General features: G+C 41.3%; 1 protein-coding gene across 3 annotated transcripts in view; it reads left to right on the plus strand.

Moving 5' to 3' along the window:
- The window catches only part of LOC109040337 (uncharacterized), a 183,794-nt gene extending 167,050 nt beyond the window's left edge, over positions 1–16,744 (plus strand). For all 3 annotated transcript variants that reach the window (XM_072304271.1, XM_072304270.1, XM_072304272.1), the window contains one exon: positions 14,080–16,744. In XM_072304271.1, coding sequence (XP_072160372.1) covers positions 14,080–15,852 — 1,773 coding nt within the window. In that variant the 3' untranslated portion in view covers positions 15,853–16,744. The remainder of the gene's footprint in view (positions 1–14,079) is intronic.
- The last annotated feature ends 4,605 nt before the right edge of the window (positions 16,745–21,349 follow it).

Raw genomic sequence — 21,349 nt, forward strand, 5'->3', positions numbered from 1 at the left:
TTAGTGGATGTAATCTGCTTCGCGAAGCTCTTCGACGATACTCAGAATTTCACGATCGTGATCGGTGTGACCAGCTTGTTTCGAAGCTACAAGTAAAACGAGACGTTGGACCAATTCGTTCGGATCGTCCCAATAGACGAGTTCCCGTTTCGCACGGTGAATTTTCATACCGGAGCCTTTCTTCAGTTTTTTACGCGATGACTTCCTCGTTGATCTCGGAGTCGATGTAGCGAACAAAGGTTTGATGAGATCGCGGTATTTTTGACTGCGGTTCGAGTTGGGTCTACCGTGTGGATGGTGATTCCTCCAATGCGCATTGGTGAGCGTAACTACTCGTTGGAAATTAGCACGATCATCTGCTGTGTAATTACGCGGATGTTTCTTGAATATGAGCTCCAAGAACCCGGGTGTCGGTTCGAACACCTCATCGCCACCGTCCAAGATTAGTCGTCCGTCCGAATCGAAACTTATGGTTCGGTTTCCGATAAGATAGTTTCCGTTGATCGCTTTCCGCACACCATACGTGGTATCGGATTGTTTCGGTTGTTTCTCCAGATCGTCCAAGTAGAACTGTACGTGCGGGGCAGTGATTGTGTTTCGAGAATCGACGTCGTCGTCTTCAGTGCGACTCGTTGTTTGTTCTTTACCCGTTGCATCTTGGAACGATTCATCATCATCATCATCATCCTCCTTTGAATCGTCATCTTCATCATCATCGTTGTTTATATTTTTCGGTGATCCGAACGAAGCAAATAAACTATCAACAAACGTTGTTCCATCTTTCGTTTCCGATTTTGAAGCTTCGATCTTGGTTTTCTTTTCCTGAGGAGCAGCGACAAGTGCGGGAGTTGACGACGACGACACAGTTTTCTGCAACGCTGCGAGCGGATCTGTCAACGGTTTGAAAACTTTCTTCAACGTCACCTGAGCGTCCGCCTCTCCGGTGCGAATGGTATTTAACTTCCGTTTGATATCTTGACGGATTTTATCGATACTACCGTATTTCTGAGCGATCGTCAACAACGATAAGTTATCCATCTTGTTCAATAAAAGTATCGAAACCTTTCCGGTACCTTCCCTCGTTCTTATTACTATCTTTATCGATGACTAAAAACCCGTACTTGTCCTGCCAGCACACCGAGCAGATGTGTCTGAAATCTTCGAACGTGAAATCTGTGTTGACGTGATCGTCGTAGATGTGTCGCAAGTTTGTATTGTCCTGTTTGAAAACTACGAGCAGGTTAGCGTTATCGCGAATCAATTGTTTCGGTATGCGAGAATACGTTTGACACAAGTAGAAACTATCGACCGAGCTGTGTCTTCCCATACTGAAATATTCCCGCATCGCATTTTGTTTGTCACAAGCGACATCATCGAAAATAAAGACCGAGTCTGATGCGGCATCGTTTGGTGGAACAATCTCGGCCGTGTCCGAATAGACGTTGTATCCGAGACCGTCGATTCCGTCGAATATCTGACGCAGTTCTTCGTACTTGGGTTGGAACGGTGTCTTGGAGTACAAGTACACGTTGCGGAACTTCAATCCGTTCGGATGTTGTAGCAAGCAAACCATCACGTTTGTTTTACCGCAGTTGGACGGTCCAACGACAATGCAACGGATACTGTTCGGTAACAGTTCACTGTGTCGTCGTCGTTGTCGTCGGTTTTCATTTTGCTTCTTCCGTTTGTCGAGGTTCCGGACTCGCAGTGACTTTCTTTGCTTGACGAGTCGCATCGTATTCGTTCCCTATTTTATCGGACAGTTATTTTTTTTTTTTACTTCTCCGTATAAATAGTATGGAGATTTTCGTCAGAGTATGTCACCGAGAAGAACATCAACTTGCAGCAAAACCAATCGAGGACGTGGACTGTTAAACTCGTTGATAAATTCACTACCGTTCGAACTACACTTACCGGGCGACTACAGGTACTGCGGACCGGGCACTCGCCTCGCAGAACGATTGAAACGCGGAGATCCGGGTATAAATCCGCTCGACGAAGCTTGCAAGTCCCACGACATCGCTTACAGTAAGACCAAAGACACCACCGAGAGGAACAAAGCCGATCTCATACTTGCCGACAGAGCTTGGGAACGTGTGAAAGCGTCCGACTCATCGTTGGGTGAAAGAGCGGCAGCATACGCCGTAACGAACGCTATGAAACTCAAAGCCAAACTCGGAATGGGTCTAAACAAGACGGTGGCAGCGAAAAAACCGAAACCGAAGAAGAAGAAGAGAGCGTCGAAGAAGAAACCGGCGGAGCGAATCTTGGCTATCCCGAAGACGGGTGCCGGAGTCAAGAATCTTCTGACGAGTATCGGTCTGGCCGCGCGAACAATCACACCGGTAGCGAAAATGATCAAGACTGTCATCGACGGATCTTTGAAGAAAAACGTACACCTCGGTGAAGGATTGTACTTGCGACCGTACCGTAAAGGTTACGGACTTTACTTGAGACCTTACCGTAAGAATTTAAACTGATCCGTGAGCTACCGCGCCGAGCGATGACGGATGTTGAGTTGAGGATCGCTGCGACAGAACAATTACGAATCCCGCATTTCCGCGGTGTGTTCATGATCGATGAATTGGCGACCAAGAAACCCAAACGTCCCGAGTGCGGTATCATCAATCTGGACCGAAGCGATGGAGCCGGTACACATTGGACAGCATACCGGATTTCAAAGAGCGGGAATGCATTGTACTACGACAGCTTCGGTGATTTACCACCACCCGTTGAAATTACGCGATACATTTTACGCTCACGCGGTAGCTCAACGATGACGACAATAGGATACAATTATGATAGCGAACAAAATTTCAACTCGAGCGTCTGCGGGAAACGATGTTTAGAATGGCTCGTACAAACCAGGAATATATAGTATTCTCGAAACCCGAATATGGAAACTCAGAAAAGATGTCACACGTTCATGTTGACGGGGAGGAGCAACGTTCTCGAGTTTGCACTGCCTAGACCTCTCGAGTTGTTCGGACCTTGCGAGATCGGTCTGACGGGTTTTGTAACTTATTATTCCATCCCGAACATCGATACAACGAACAGACTGCTTTTCTATTCCGAGAGCCCTGAAGAGAATTACTCGGCAATTTCCTTCCCGATCGGAGCCTACGAGATCGAGGGTATACAAGAATACTTGCAGGGAGATCTTGGCGGAGCGGAAGGTATCAAACTCAAAGCGAACAACGCTACGCTTAAAGTAAGCATCAAATCCAAGTACTGGATCGATTTCCGCAGACCCGGCACTTTACGTAAGGTGCTCGGATTCGGAAAGCGTCTCCTGGCACCGGACGAATGGCACGAAGCTGACTATCGCGTCAACATCTCACCTGTAAACATGATATGCATCGAATGCAGCATCGCCGACGGTGGATACGTGAACGGGGTGCGCGGACATCACATTTATGCGTTTGCTCCCGATATCGAACCAGGATTCAAAATGGTAGAGCAACCGTCGACGATTCATTACTACCCCGTCTTGGGTGATAAGATCCAACGTTTGCTCGTTAATATAGTAGACCAACAAGGAAGAGCGATCAATTTCGGTGGTGAAGAAGTGACAGTTCGACTGCACGTGAGACCGGTAACTTATGGGTAAACGAAGGATCCAGAACGACGATACGTTCCTAAATTCTCTCGCATATAATAGTATTGATAATCCACGGACTAGTTGTCAGCAACAGCAGCAACAGAGGAAAACTTTGAGCGAATATTCCAAGAGGGCTCTCACACAACTCGGATTCGTGGTGAAAAATCCGAAATAAGAACGAGATGGAAGCTTGGCGACAAGAGATCATCGAATACGAATACATCCGTTTCGGTCCGGTCGACGAACGGCGTGGTAACAACGATTCGATCCGGTTCACCCCCGATACCCACGGTCTGATCACCGTGCCTCAAGATTCGAGGATCTTCATGCGTTTAGAAGTGAAACTCGAGAAAAATCCTGGAGCCGCCGCAGATGCTGCGAAACCTAAAGTCAAGTGGGCTAACAATTATCCCCTGCACTTGTTCGACCGTATGCAGTACAAAGTGAACGGGACGGAAATCGATAGCATGCAGTGTGTCGGAGTGACATCGACCGTGAAAAATTATCTCACATACACTAGAGCGGAAACCGCGGGACTCGCAACTGCCGGGTTTTGTGACATCTCTTCTTCATGGGCCGAATGGGATATGACAACGTTGGATGAAACTCAGTGCGCCGTCGTTCCGTTGTCTTCACTCAGCGGATTCGCAGTACATTTCAAAGACGTTCTAGTCAGATGCTCGCAAGAGTTGATCCTAGTGCGCAGTGGTACGGATAAGAACGCATATTATATCACCGACGCGGCGACCGCGGACGGTTACACCATTAAATTTAAAATAATCGAAATCTATTGGGAGATTCCCGTCGTCAAATTCACGTTGGAACTGGAAAAACAAATCTTGCTCAAGATGAAGAAGAACGACAAGATGAGTTTCGGTTACATGAATTGGGAATCGCACGACATCCCTGGGATTTTTCCGACCAAGACGTTCAAATGGAGCGTAAGAACAACCAGCAGGCACAAGCCCAAATTCGTGGTGTTGGTATTTCAAACGGATCGACGGGACAATCACCTGAAGGATTCCTCTCGTTTCGACCATGTAAATGTGCGCTCGGTCAGCGTTCAAATCGGTGAGCGTCGGTTTCCTCAAGTTGATACGATCTACGATTTCCCGACTATGGATTATAATCACGCCTACCTGAACTACACCGATTTTATGAGAGACTACTGGAAAGGTGAGAAACTCTGCGAGCCAGCTATGTTGTTTGAAAATTTCAAAGATCGCGCGATTTTTGTCATCAAATGCGTTCAAGGTGAAGATCTAAAAACAGCTCCGGTGGATATCACGTTGACCGTTGTGGTAAAAGAGAATTTCCCGGCCAACACTACAGCCCAAGTGATTCTGATCACTCCTGTGAAGTATTCGTACGAACTACTGCACGGAACCGTGAGGCAATTGGATTGATCTTAAGCAAAAATTTAAAAAAAAAAAATAACATGTTTATTTTTTCATTTTTTTTTATTTTATTTATTTATTTATTTTTTTTTTTTTCAAACATTACATCATTTACAAAAGAATACAAACATGACATACAATATAAATTAAGCTGCAATGTTTGGAACGAGTGCGAATTTATATGTTCTTCCGATCGGGCCTTCGTAGATGAGATCGAAGGATCCAGCGTTGATATCCTGAATTGCATCGTCCGTCAAACGGTTCGTAATGTGCGAAGGTAGGAAGAGGAGACGATGATGATTCTCGAAGATGATATCGGCGGCAACGGTGATCCCGTACTTGGTTGGTATTTTGATGAGTTTGTTCATCTTGTAGCGGGCGCTTACAGTCAGCTCTTTAGCGTTGACGATCAAGATTGAATTGTTGAAAACTTCCATGTCGTCAGTTCTTTCAAGGTACAAATGATTCCAATTTTCGTGCGCTAAATATTTCGAGTGAAACAAGTTGTTTGCTATATTAAGCACGGATACTTTTCGACTGCTATATTTCGCTTCGATAATTCGTCTGCGAATGATTCCACTTTTCGTGTGCTATTATATATATATTAAGTCGGGTTGATTCGACAATTTGTCTGCTATATTAAGCACGGATGATTTCACTTTTCGTCCGCAATATTTCGGTTCGTTCAATCTGACTTTTCATCTACTACTCCTTTATTATTATCGGGGTGATTCCTTTGTTCGTCTGCCACTATAATCTTCTCCTGCCATTGCATGATTTCATCTGTGAAATAATCACGATAATAAGATGCCGACATCCACATACACAATCGGAATGCGTTCGACATAGCGCAGAATGGATGTACTAAAGGACACGTATATGCTGTCGACCAACGAGCCAATAGTCGCAAGGACGGACAATCTTTAGTATCCAAATTTACAACGATACATTTGTCCGGCACGAAACTACTGATGAAATTTCGTTTTTGTTCACCTTTAACATAAAGTACATCGTAGCGGTTCCCGATGCTATTCATTTTTGAAGTGAATTCATCGTACTCGAGAAACCCGCTTTCCCATTCCAAGTGATGATAATTGCGTGTTAACCAGTTGTTTGTCACAACGTCTTTAGCGCTCAACATGCTGCTCGGGAACGGAGGTTTGAATAAATAGAGTTCAGTTTGAGTACACTTCATGTCCACAAGACCAAACTCTTTGACGATGAAATTTCCTTGGCTCCAAAAACCTTGTACATCGAGACAAGCCATCATTTGTTCGTTCCGTTAGTTGCACTTTTACTATTTTCAAATTCGAGGTTTCTTAACTGACGGTTCTCCAGCAGAATTATTTATACTATTTATACGAGGTTGTTTAACAGCGAGGATGTTCCTATTTTCAAATTCGAGGTTTCTTAACTGACGGTTCTCCAGAATTATCTATACTATTTATACGAAGTTGTTTAACAGCGAGGATTTTTCTCAACTCGGTCTCGGCTCCGCAACTTTCATCCACCATGCAAGGATCTTTGTTGTCACGATGACCCCAAGGAACAGTGCTAACACCGTCTTCTAAAATACAACGTTTATCGTCTAAGCCGGAGAGGGTTCTTTTTGTAGTTTCGAAGGAGTATAGTTGGTGTTTCCGCGCCCCGATCCTGCGCATCGAGGCGGTCATTCTCGATTCAGGATCTTTTAATACTGTGAGAAAATTGGCAAAGTTTAGCGATCTTACCACTGGTGTTGATATCCCTTTTGCCCTTTTCTCTGTTTCCCCGTCGCTAAAACGATACGCATACATCTTGGGTCGCAGCGCGACAAACTCAGCAATGGGTATTCCACCCGTTTCATCCTTAAAACTACCCATTACTTTACGGTTTGTCGCGCTGCGACATTGATGACCTTCTGGGAAGTTGGAGGTGTCGTACAAGTGTAGATCTGACATCATATCATCGTAGACGTTCGGTGTAGTCAACTCGTAAATGAACGAGTCCGTATCCATATAGAGAAGTTGAACTTGGTCGGGATTGTACTTCTTAAGCATGTGATTATAGTGGAATTGATACATGTGTACTTTACTCAGATCTAAGATTGAAAAACCAACAATCATTGGTCTGTCTATGACGACCTCTGTTCTCCGTAAATGGATTGCTACCAATTCTTCTGCGAAAATCGTGCGATCTATGAAATCGACCCGTGAGATGGCTTTCAATATCTGTCTGCTGTTTGTACCCAATTTAATATTCTTCCGCTTCAACGGGTTCTCGATAAATTTTCCGTAGCAAGCGTTGCTGCACAGTTTCAGGAGCGTTTGGTGGAACGGATTCGTAGCGTCCCGTCTCAACCGGGCGTTTAGCTCGATGAAGGGTGCCAAGAAAGGAGCCTGACGGAATTTGATGGCCCGGTTGACGCGCAGGAGTTTTAATCCTTGACCAAGCGCTTCTTTCAACATTACATAGTGGATAACATAGTTGTTTTTATTAGCTAGAGTCGTCAATAGTTTCGTACATTTCCCCGCTCCCGATGGTGGTATTTCGTTCTTGCACAAGAACGGAAGGTCCTTGTGCAGGTCGTGGAGGTGTTCTGGATATTCAATATCTACATCGAGTATGTACCCGAAAGGAGCGTCGTCGGGATGGTTGATTATAGTTTTCGCCAGAGTTAGCAACTCTTCTCCTTCCGGGACCCAAGTGTAGTTATCGTAGGGCAGATGCTTTCTCATGGTGTGTGCGTAAAGTGCCGTCACATCCAAGTATTGTATATAGTTCACTGGTTTTTTAGGATCAAACTGATCCGGTATCAAAGGATTGTTTGCAAGAGCGTGCCGTTTCACCACCTGTGTTATCCCACCTCGGATCGAGCTCATAATCATGAAAACCATATCCATATCATTGAAGAGTTGAATTTTCACATTAGTTATTTTTAGGAAGGCGTCGAAAGCGAAACCGGGTAGCGTCAGGTAATTGGCACAGTCCAAACTATAATTTTTTATTCCGAAAAGTCGGAACTCCTCAAACACATCGCTGAGGAGGCACACATCGAGTCGCAAGTAGAAATCTGAATACTCGCCGAGATTACGGAAATTGAAAGTTTGCCAAACTTGGAGAAACCGTTCGTATTCTTCTTCAGAGATGTCCGTTTGAGTCAGGGTGTTGAAGAAAGCCTCTCGCGGTGGTGGACGCGTCTCGTTCAGCTTGGCCGGATTGTCAACGTAATCGTACGGGAACGGAGCTTTCCGACAAACCATATCGAACTCATTGTCTGTGCGAGTGAGTTTCCTCGTGCGAACGAAAGATTCGCGCGGGATCGTCTGAACCAGTTTATCCAACGATGCGGGGAGGAATCGGAACGAGTCGATGAACTTGATCGAAAACCTGTTTCCCAGATGGACCGTCATACTGATGTAATTTTCCTCCGTGTGTGGTATTATTTCGACGCGATGAGGATATTTGTTCAGAGCCAGCACTACCTCGTGGAAATCATACCTGCTACCATTGTGCAGGACGACTCTAACACATTTCTCATGTCGGAAAATAAGATTGCAATTTGAACATAAGGCTTTTCGATAATTGGACCCTGTTTTCCCTCCCGCTCTCTTTTGATGGTCATGATCCCTTACCTTTACGATACCTGGTTGTGAGAAATCCACCTCACAATGTCCACACCTATTTTCCGCTTCAAATGTGGCCCGGTCTTCATGTGTCATTATTATTTTACTCTCTTTGTCATTGTAACTCTCACTGATTCTTTCTACGAGAGTGATTATATCGTCCAGAAATTTGATATGTGCCTCTTCGCCACGGTACAGTTTCGGTTCCGTCATTTTAAATTCGGGATCCTCCGTGACGAGGAGGTAAGCGTAAGAATTTGAGATGTGCCGCCTATACGCAGACGCTGGATGCTCCGAGTCACCATGAATTTGTTCTAAGTAGGCTTCAAAGTCTGCATAAATTACATAATTATGTTTTATTTCCTTGTGGTGATTTTCGAACTTGAGGTATCGCTCGTCGGGAAATGAAGCTAGAAATGCGTCTTTGCTTACCAAAGAGCAGAGAACTTTATGTTGATTCAATTCCTCCATCGAGATCTTGTACGTAAAGCATTTCTTGCAGATGTAGATACGATGATGATGGTTTGTCAACTGTTTTCGTACAAGTTGTTCAAAGTTACTGATCCAGCAATAATGGTAACTTAAAGGTACGGGGGTTGAGAGACATAGTAGGTCGGTGTGGTCCTCTCTTTCCGGGTCGGCAACTTTAATTGGGTAAACTGTATACTTTTTCTTGTTGGACACCAAACTCTCACGGAGTCCAAATACCGAAACCGATACGTTGTTCCTTTTCTCGAATTTGATAATGTCATCTATGCTCGTGGGTAATCGAACGTCCGAGAAATCGTAACGATCGAACAGATTTAAATATTTTTCCGGACGTTGTTTATTTCTCTCATCGAGTGGGAGAAACTTTCCCAACATTGCGTACCGGAAACAATCGTTTGATTCACCGTTATTTACATTGACAACATTGTTCGTTCGAAACGGAAGCTTAACATACGTTCCTCCTCGATGTAACGCGTAATAGCGGTTGATACGTAGCTCCATACCTGTATCTTCTTCAGCACCCACCCGGATCCGTTCATGTGAAAATCGAATGACTCTTTATTGATCTTGGCCCTGAACTTTTCATAATACTCGTCCAGATCCGTTGACGCGAAAATAGCTTCGTTTTTAGTCTTAAACTTTTTCAACTGCATTCCTTCCTTGTCCTTATCGTCAGCTTTCTCGTACTCGGCGTAAACTAGTATATTAACCTTCAATGCCTCGCCGGTGAGTTCTTCTTTTATTTTTTTAATTATGAGGTCTTTAGCCGATAGGAGGTACTCATCTATGATGAGATTCTCTGGCTGGAAGTTTGTGATGAAAAATGTTTTCAACCTGCTTTGACAAGCAGTCTCAACTTGAACAATCGGTACTTTCATCTCGAACAAATTTCTTATGTGACTTGCAGATTCTTCATGTTTTTCTCTTTTATGGTATGATATTTTACACGTGTCACAATATTCTTGATCGTTGTTGTCATCGGTAGGTGATGAGGTGGACATCTTTTCAATATGTTCGGGAGATTGCTCATGATTCTCTCCCTCCGCATAAAACTCATCACAAAGATCACAATGGATGAGCGCGTTGTGCTCCTGTTTAATGTGCGTTTCATCGTTGATACCCTCCTCCTTCTTAATTTGTTCGGCACCATGTTCGTGCTTTTCACCTTGTCTATAAAATTCATCACAAATATCACATTGGATGAGCTCCTGTTTAATATACGTTTCATCGTTGATACCCTCCTCCTTCTTAATTTGTTCCGCACCATGTTCATGCTTTTCACCTTGTTTATAAAATTCATCACAAATATCACATTGGATGAAAGTTTCAACATTCTGTTCTTGAGCAGCCATGATAAAGATACTATTTTAAGCTCAAAGTCTTCCGAGTCGGTCAGAAAAGAAAACTTGCACTTTCTTTACGTTTGCTAGATTCTGTTCACTGAAAAGATTTCAGAGCGAACAAGTGAATACTATTTTAAGCTCAAAGTTTTATACTATTATAAGCTCGAGATTTTCTGATTTCGTCAGAACAGAAAATCAACACTATTTTCTCGTTTGTAAGATTCTGTTCTCTGAAAAGATTTCAGAGTGAACATGTGAAAACTATTATAAGCTCGAGGGTTTCCAATATCATCAAAAGTGAGACTGACGAGTTTTCTACGCGGAGGTAAATATATATAGTTTCCTCACCGAGCGGAAAGAAACTGTAGACTCATGATTTACCTCAAAGTAAATATAGTAGTATTTGTTAATCACCAAACTCGGTTTCACTCGGGCAAACTGTGTAGTCATAATTTGTAGTCGCAATATAAAACTACGCTTTCATACAAGTGGGAAAATTATCAATGCGAGTCGGGGGAACGTATAAATAGTGTCGAGGAAGTGTGATCGATCATTTCAAAACAAGAACTCGTCAAGTATGGACGCTCCAACCCTCAAATCACAATCGATCAGAGCGATGAACACCTTGGATATGGTATATGAGGCTCTCACTTTCAAATTTACAGGAATACGAGCAGAGCTTTTGAACAAGTTTGCCCGACTCCTTTTTCCTGACAAGTTATTCCACCATCTTAAACTCAGCTCAATAGACACTTCCGATCCCGTCGGGTGTTACGGCTTAGTTGAGATAACGGAAAGATTTTGCCTTCTCCTAGAACGTGTCGCAGACGAGCACGAAATAATTTACTTCCTAAAGCAGGGGTACAAGAAAGTAGACGAAGAGGACTGGAAGATAGGTAGACTTTTAAGTGCAATTCGCGTAGTATTATACACAAGAGAGAGAGAGGAGAGCGGGTCTAGCAGTTGGATTTCGTATAAATAGTATGCATTCTCTTCTCAGTATCGCAAGGAAGAAATCATGATTGATAAAATAATTCTCATCACCATCATCATTGCTGTTGTTGGAGTGAAATCCTCACTGGTGGAAAACTCATCCGAAGCAAACATCACAATGTGCCCTGTCTGTCCGGAAATCAAATGCGCACCCTCTACCTTGACGGATGTTCTTCTATTCATCTTGAGTTTACTGGCGCTCATTTGCTCCGCACCGTACCTGTACTCCAAGTACCTTTCATCCGACTGCAAGTTCCGTTTCATCAGGATGGCCCGGAAAAATAACAATCGGAAACTCGATGACATAAGTGTAGATTTAAAGTTCGGAGAAGGAGAAGGATCCGATGTTTGTGGTTGACAACCCTCACGTTTTTAGTGCGTTTTCTAATCGCGAACTGTTTTTAAACTGTAACTGTAAATATCCAATAAAAAATAATAAAAAATTTTAATTCATCAAACTGAACATTGCAATATCCATTCCCAAAACACAAGGTTCCCGATACGCATCTCCAAGCGCACGCTACTGAAAAATTGAAATTCCCAAATCAGACCCTATTCTCCAGTATCCACCCTCGTAGTCCAGCGTTCGTTAGCGTTCCCAGGCATAACGTGCAAGCGACACTGCGCGACATTGTGAAAACTGGCCCTAATCATAGGGTAGGCTCCTGCATGGAGGTCAGAAGCCTTTCGAAGGGACAAACAGAAACGAACGGAGAGCGAGAGTGGGAAAACCCTCGTAGTCCAGCGTTCGTTAGCGTACCGAATCAGACCCTTATCTACAGTATCAGATACCGACCCATATGGAAAGATACGGTCTCTCGAAACCGAAAAATTTTACAAGTCCGAAAATCCGATTTTTTTGCACAATCTGGCAACACTGTACGGAAAAATCAACTAATTTCTTGCCCCATCTGGCAACACTGTAAAATGCAATGTTGCAAAATTTCACCAATAAATAAATCATTTATTTACGTGCCCCGTTCGGCAACGCTGCTGCGCCATCTTGAAAAATACACCATTGCATAACCCGAAAAATGAAGGGGCATTATTACACCATTGCATAACCCGCATATTGAAGGGGCAACATGCAATACTTTCTTTTTATAGCGTTGCCACATTGAACAATAATCCCTATACAACGCTGTATTTTAATTCATATTTTTCTGCACAATTTGGCTAAAAACTTTTGTGCTCAAATTCCCATTTTCACCCTACTGAGTAAAGGTACGGAATGATTAAAAATGAGTGCCAATAAGTTCAAGATGAATAGAGGAACTTCCATCGAGGTAGAAGGTGCGCATTTGATTTCCAACATCGTGATGTTTACGTCGGTTGAGTTTTCGATCGCTGCCACAGTTCCAACGACGGTGATGAGAAATATTTCATGCATCGTGATTTTGTTTCATTTTTCCTCGATGATGGATACTATTTACATGCACGGTTAAACGAAATCCTTGCTGTCGATCCAACTGTTGTGACTCACGTCCAGACCCAGACATTTGACGAAGGCCTGATTTTTTTTGCGACGCAGAACCTTTTCCACGAGAAACGTATCCTTATAGTTGGTGGGTTACAGTGCTTCGCGGTAGAATTTCCCTTTGATGATCTGATCGAGCGAGTCTTTCAGATTGAACGTGATCGGAACGGTCGGATTGAAGTTGACGATCTTGAAAATTTCCGTGATCTAGTTCGGTATGTACCCTCTCTGGAACATGGCTTTGAGTCGCGATATGCGGACGTAATCACCGACCTTGAGTCTCCGTCTGACCAAACGTCTCTTTTCGGTTTTAGTCAATGGCGGTCCGCGAAGCTTTTCCAGGATCGTTAGTACATCCTTCTCGGTAACATCGATAGGTCTCATTCCGATGGTGCGATGAACGCTCTCGTTGTACTCGTGCACGAGTTTCGGTAAAAGCTCTAACCGTTTGACCGATCCTTGCGCGCTGAACTCTTTACACATCTTCGTTTTGAGCGTCCTGTTGAATCGCTCGACGATGAAGGCTTCGGTGGTTGAGTAAGAGCTGTACATATTGATCTTGGGTCGCTGCAGCAACGCTTGACAATGAAAATATATCCTTTTAGGAAAAATGTCATTTCTACTTAGCAACACTGGTTTCCTTTAGACTGACCAATCAGAGAGGGGCAAACTCTCTCCGTAGTAAAAGGATTGAGATGGCAATACTCTCTCGTATACAGGTACTCTAAGTTTGTTGAATTAGTTTGAAAGTGTGTTCTGATTGGATAGTTTCAACAACGTTGTCACATTTGAGATGAAATTGAGACATTTTTCAACATGATTCGAGCGAAAACCATATTTTCTAATTCAGTGTCGCATCTGTTTGGGGGCTACCATGGTTTGAAAGAAAATAATTTTTTTCTTGTTCAATGTGGTATTGGGGTCGGGACTAACAAGATTTGAAAGGAAATCATTGTTTCTTGTTCAATGTGGCATGTGGGTGCGGGCTACTTCCTCTATAAACAAATTCTTGGCAGCCTAATGAAACTCCAATCTCACTGACTAATAAACTGCATGAACCTTCTCGGAGAAGTGATGGTGTCATGAGAATTCAACCGTTGACTGTGTGCCTAACTACCCGTTGCAGATGTGTGACCTATTTGTCTACTCTAATACATTTTCCTTTTTATTTCAGACTTCTACGAATGGGGATGCTGTTCACGTACAGACTTCGGCGTCTGATTTCACAGAACTGGTGAAGGAAAATGTAGCGATCGTTGACAAAACTGCATTTATTGGGCTTGCATTGACAGGAAATCGCTTTAAACTTATAACAAGACCTCGTCGTTTTGGAAAAACGACGAATCTCTCTATGCTGGAAGCATTTTTAAGAAAGGACTCTCTTGTAACGTCCCAAAACCTATTCGCAAATTACAACATTACTAAGGAGCCTGCGTTCGAACATGTAAGGAGGAATCATCAAAACCAGTACGCAGTGTTTCACTTTTCTTTTTTATCTTTTGCCTCAAAACGTACAGGTTCGAAATTTGAATCCGCTTTCTTGCTTTATATTCAGACTGTATTGTTTGGATATGTTGGCAAATATAATACGACAATAGATTCTCGAGAGAAATTATGGATAGAGCGCTTATGCTTTCAACAAAAGATCGATTCATTGACGCCTTTGCTGATGGGATATAAGACCTTGATAGAATCACTTAGAACAAAAGGTTACAAAATCGCCGTGTTGGTAGACGAGTATGATGCTCCGATTTTAAATATAATTGATCAGGGAACACGAACATTAGAAGCAGGGAAAGATCTCACCAACAGTGAATTATATTTAGTAACTCTCGAACTGATGAGAGAGTTTTACCTTTTCTTTTTCAAGGATGGGATCAAACCCAGTCCTGATAAGGGAATTCTCGTCGGGATTAGCTATCTGGCGAAAACCAGTCTATTCTCCGATTTATCAAATTTTGAAGAGTTTACCATATTTAACGACCAGACGTTCAATTCCTTGTTTGGATTTACCAAAATCGAAGTTGATGACTTAATTATCAAATCAAAAACTCAATTGAAGTACAAGGACTTCGACGAATGGTATGACGGGTACAAGTTCGGTGATGCAAGTTTATTTAATCCGTTTTCTGTGTTATCGGCAATAAAGCGAAACAAATTCGAAACTTTCTGGGGGCAAACGGGATCAATCAAAGTCTTCAAGAGTCTAATTTGTTATTCCGGTAGAATCGGAATACTACATATCCATTTACTCCTGTCTGGGCACGCATTGGAAAAAACAATCGAAAAGGATTTGGTGATCGAAGACTTGTTTAAAAAAGAAGAAACATATTGGAGTCTTCTGGCCCAAGCGGGATATTTAAATGCCGTAAAAACAAAAAAAGACGACGTTTTTGAACTGAGAATCCCGAACAAAGAAGTTAAGGACTATATTAAAAAAGCATTTGCACCAGAGTTGAGAAAAGAACAGGAAGAATATGACAAATTCTTAGAAACTTTCAAGGGCCTACAGAATGGAAACGAAAGTAATCAGAATGGAAGCAAAAGTATTCAGGAGTATCTCAATATTCACTACAACTCTCCCAGCCCTTACTTCCACTTGGATTTGAATGAATCAATGGAAAGATTTGGAAAGGATTTGGAAACGTTGTTGACCGGAGTACCAAAGGACAAAATGGTCTCGGACATTTTCACAGAGAATCGCCAAGAAATTTACGAAGCCCTAGTTATAACAAATGACACCATTATAATTATTGATCTTGTGAAGGTGGACGCCATCACTAATGACACCGCTCCGGAACAGCATTTGCCTACATTCAAAAATCACTCCACTGTCTTGGAAAAGCTGAAGGCGTCAAAATATTATAAAATAGGTATATGGATTTGGAAGGGTATCGAGAAGATTGCAGTCGAAGTAATGGTAGACTTGATTAAATCACACATGTAAATACACCGAAAAAAAAGGAAATGTGGTTTCTACTAAACACAAAATGTAAAAATTGGCCTCTTGAATTCGGCTGAATCATGTGAATCGGTTTATAATTCAAGAAAGCAAATTTGTTGAATTATCAAATCACTTTTTCCTAGAATTAGCATTTTAGTTATTTTGCTAAAATATGAAGAAAATTGTTAATTTATCACTACAAATGATAATTATATTGGACATTAGTTTGTTTTTAAAGCTTTTTGCGGTAGATATATACTCAAGCGGACTTGATATTATAAACGAACAAGAATTGCTGAATCCTATAAAGAATTGTGTTAATTTAGGCGATTAAGACTGATATAATAACGAAACGTAATTGAAATACTCAGAAACAGTTTTGTAAAATTCGCAAAACTACGATTTGCGTTTTTATCAAAGGTGAATTTTGCAATTTTTAAGGAACGAAACTTGATATTATTACAGAACAGGTTTTGAAGTTTCCTCAAAGCCGTGCTCTAAAATTTTCAAATAGAGTTTCGTAACAACTGAAAAATGGCATTTGTATGATTAGAATAACGAATTGATGCTTTCTCAAAATTAAGGTGAAATATTCTCCAAATATTTTCGTAAATTTTTTAAATCTTGCTTTGATCAAACAAAAAACATGCATTTTGGAAATCCGAAGAATTTTTTTTTTTTTGTTTATTAGAGAAATAGACAACTACATACAAACGTGTTAAGCCTAATTATGCTAGATTAAATTATAAAAGAACAATGATAATGGGTGGAATGGGGAGGCCATTCCTATCTATGTACAAAGAGTATAGGTGCTATATACTAAGATTTGGTTAATTATGACAAAAATATGTTATCGATATTTAAATAATATAATATATACACTTGAGTAAATGGATATTTGTTGATTATTATTTGTCCCCACTTCCCCGCAAGCAAAGAGTGCAAATGAGTAGAATATTAATGACAAGTCGTTCAGTCACAGATGATTAGACGTGTGGATTGCTTGATTGAAAGCAGAAACAAGCAGTGAACTCCAACACAATGTGTTGATAAGGCGCGTCATTAACTCACACATATCAACCCCTTTAGTTGTCATTTACAGAGATTTCAAAATAGGCAAGTAGCACAACAAGAGAATTCATACGATCCAACTCTTCGACGACGCACTTTGACGAGACCGTGTATTGTGAATGTAGGAAGCCATTCGAACGAGTTTAAGTTTTTTGATTTGCCCCCAGCAATATCTTATCAGATTCTTTAAGAAAAGTGCTACGGAATAATTTAAGCGAAGAAAGGAAAAATTCTGTCGAACTCCTGAAAGATACCTACAATCGATTTAAAGGTATTTTTGGGGCTAAAATATCCAAATCACCGGTACCTATTATAAATCCCGATATATTATTGAGAAGAAATTGACTCGATATAAATGCAATTGCATTAGATATGTCTTGATTTTGTTATTTTAAACGTATTTCCATGCAAAGAAGTTCAACCATGTCCATGCTTTATTATTCATTCATGAATTGAAAGTAAGCAATCTACATCCCGAAAATCTACCGATTTGCAGTAAAAAATTGTAGAAACTTGATATGCCAAGTCGATGCACCCACTCGTTGAATTTACCAACCAATTTCGTGAGTGCAAATATGTAAAAATCAATATGCTATAGTCATTTTGGGTGCATTTACTCTTCATGAAACAATAATAATTTCAATCCCGAAAAACCATCAATTTTCCGTATAAAATCGAAAAAATCGAGATGTGTCGACTCCCTGACGTGAAAATTAGATTCTACGTGTAAAAATACTTACACATGGATATGCTGAACAGAAACCATGTGTGGACACAGTTAGGATACATAGCCCCAGAATACTTTTAAAGCGCCTTTACTTTCCAGAATCTTGACGGAATTTTTTTTTGGCTTAAACGACTCAAGAGACACTGTAGTTAAAAAATATAAAGAATTTTCGATTTTGACACAAAAAAAAATGTTCGTTCAGGCACACCCTGTATTGTATGGTGTATTGCGCTGGTATTCAATCCTTGCCTTCAGATCAAAATTCTTACAAGGAAGCCCCTTGCAAGAGGCGAATTTTTTGTAATTTCTCCCAATTTTTTCTCCGTTATATAGTTGAACTAGCAACCAGCCCGTGCTTCGCACGGTGATAAACCGTCATTAATGAAATTACACCATGTTATAACAATAACTTTTGTATTAATATATTTTACTATACCTATTATGCCCATATTTATATTTTTTAATACAATTATTCAGAAGCTACAAAATATTTTTACATGTGGGGGCTGTTGTTGTACCCATCAGCAAAAACAAAAAACATGTTTGCGAGTATCAATTTTGTAAAAATGGTAGTAATTTATAGACCCAGCAGTCTTGAAATTAAAAAATAAATAACTGTTGTAAGAAGATGTATTTATTAATTTCAATAAATAAAAAAGGCAAATTTTGAGATGTTGCTCTACACTAAAAACATTAAATGAAAAATCATACAAAAGAATAAACTTAAAAAATATAAAATCATGAGTGTGACAGACATTTTGAGATCTTGCGCTAGACCTAAAAAAGTAGTCAAGTTATTTATTTTAATTGAATAGCAACTTGAATTGACAATAAATTTTGAAAGAAGATATAACATGCTCTGAAATTTTGGAAATTGGAATTGGAATTTTGAATTTATCATCATTTAATAACAATTTAAATTTATAATCTGGAAAAATTAAATTATTCCGGAAAATAATTTCGGAATTTTAATGTGAAGTACCAGTACTGTGATGCCTTGCATTTCAAAAAAGAGGAGGTGAACGGCCATTTTAACAGATGCTGTCATAATGGTCTTCTCAGACTTGCCGAGCCTGGAATCGAAGACTAACTTCGCGACCTCTTCTCCAAACCTATTTTCATGACCAACATTTTGAGGTACAACAGTTGTATGGCTTTTGCATCTCTGTATGCTTCCGAAGCTCATATAATTTTCCGTATCTCCGTTGCGGTGTTTAAAAATTTCCGTTCTTAAATCATCTCTTCCATGAGAAACAATCCAAATTTACGACTTTAAATTTTGAACCAAATTTTCTGCTATCGAATACGAAAAATCATTGAGAATTTAAGTTTTATGATGACCAGCTTCTCGATGGAAAACTAAAATTTCAATAATTTTTCCATCACAATACTGGCACCATAGGCGGTTCTACGGCGGTGCCAGTGGGTGCCAGGCACCCCCAAGCAAAAATTAAGTACGGTTATCGAATCCGTGAAATTACTGCTTTTAAAGATTCTGTATTCGCTCAAACTGAGAAAAAATCCCAGCAATTAATTGAAAATAATGTTTTGAACAGAATTAAAATTGATAGCCGTAGTTTACAAAGATGCCACTGTTTTTTTATGGTAAGATTGTAGTTTTGATGGAAAGTTTTGCTAAAAATTTCTAAATTGAATTTACAGGTATTTAAGTGGAGAGGAAGGAGAGAAAAAGAGAAAGGAGGGTAGGGAAGGGATAAAACTTCAAGGCCGAAACTTAGGCCTCCCCTAGGCGACCGTCCCCTTTGGAGCCGGTCTCCGACTTTTTCCACCTCTGGGCACCCCCAAGAATAGAGGTCTAGAACCGCCTATGACTGGCACTTCACATTTAAAAGTCCGAAATTATTTTCCGGGTAATCATTTTCGATAATATTATCAGTGCTCTGCCGAAATGAATTGAGGTTATTTCCTTGTTCACCCCTACGTCGTACATTATCTATCTCACTGAGATAGCCATCATGCCGCACTTTGCGTCGCGCGGATAAATTGCGAGAAACATTGCCACGCTTCGCCGGACGCCCACGTTTTCGACTCCGATCCATTCTCAATATTAAAACGAATACGCGCACTTTACTAAAAATTCGAGATTCTTCATACACGACAAATATTAACAAAATTCAAAAGACGACGCGCACTGTACGAAAAAATCGGAATTCTTCATAAACGACGAATATCCATGACGACGAACGCCCCGGGCAGCCGAGTCATCAGGTGACCGAGAACGAACAATTTCGTGAAATTACAGATTTCGTGATTTCGGCAACACTGCTCCGGTTCGGAATCTCCAAAATTAGACAGAAAAAACAGCTGATCGAGACGCAATAAAAGAAGGGAAACCACGACGACCAGACGACGACGATCGCGCAACACCGCTCTAACACACGGGTCACCCTATTTTAGCGTGTTTTCAACCCTTAGAATCAAAATTTCGAAAATCGGACGACGAATTGCACCCCTTCAGCACGAACCGCACATGCGTACAAAGTTTCAAGGAAATCCGCCTTCGGGAAGTCGCTGAAACATTGGGTACAAAATTGGGGCCTCTCCTTTATAGTTTTAGATTGCTTGCCAAATTCTGAGGTCAATTATATTTAATTGTAATTTATACATTTCTTTTTTCCTCTTCATTTTATTTTTTGTTTGGAGAAGTTTCGTTGATTTCTTCGGATTTCGAATACTGTAATTTCTCTTCTACTCGGCCGATTTTTATGAATGAGACCTCTTTCAATTCGTCTTTGAACGGAGAGTAAGGAAAAAATTCCTAGGTACTCGCGAAACAATTTTTTCGAAAATTTGATGGATCCCAGCGTGACGGTGAAATGGGTAATCGAGTGAAAGTAATTAGGTCTGACACTGACGAGGACCGCGAGGGTCGCCTTTTGTTCTTCAGCTGGGAAGCGACGCGGCGAACCGAGCCAGGACCGGGACACTACCTGGGTTTTGTGCCTGCCTGTGCACTGTTTTGGCCTGATAGGGGAGTGAATTTTTGTATAGGCCACGATTAGCACATGGTCTAATGAGTCTCGAGGCTCATCACAGATTGCACTTACCACTATCCTGCTGGCCCCGGCTATCAGAGCAAGGAGTACCAAATTTTGAAAATCATAACAGGGTTGTGGAGATCTGTCAAAGCAACGTTTTAAACAAAACGAAGAAGTGAAATTCTCATTCAACGAGTGCCGACCTGATCAGCCATCCTCGAATCAGTTCGCTTGCTTCTGCTTATATATGCATATTTTAAATCAGCGCGCCCTACTCTTAGGCTTTTTTTAAAAAAACCAAGCAACGTAGACTGTTGGTATTCACTGCACATAAACTAATGAGCCCCAGAATGAGAAACAACTTTAAATCATAATTATTGATGGATAAATAAACTTTTTACACGCTTTGGAAAATCTCAGAAGTTCGCGGTTGCGGGCCGAGCCTTCCTCCGCCGAGAGACCCGTGGTGGACGTGTTTCACCGGAGCGGGGCAAACGCCGGGAACGAGAACCGATGACGTCAGGAAGAGACGTCGTAGTCCTCCCTCACTCGCTGCGGGGTCCTCTAGGAATATCAGATCCAAACCGGGTCGCCAAGCCTCGGGATCTTCATCTGCTCCAGGTTTCTTCTTTTATCATCTAATTAGAGTCCCTTTATACTGAGAGTCAAGACAACACCCCTCATGGAGTCACAAACGGGAATA

This window comes from Bemisia tabaci, chromosome 9 (genome assembly GCF_918797505.1).
Source record: "Bemisia tabaci chromosome 9, PGI_BMITA_v3".
NCBI lineage: Eukaryota > Metazoa > Arthropoda > Insecta > Hemiptera > Aleyrodidae > Bemisia > Bemisia tabaci.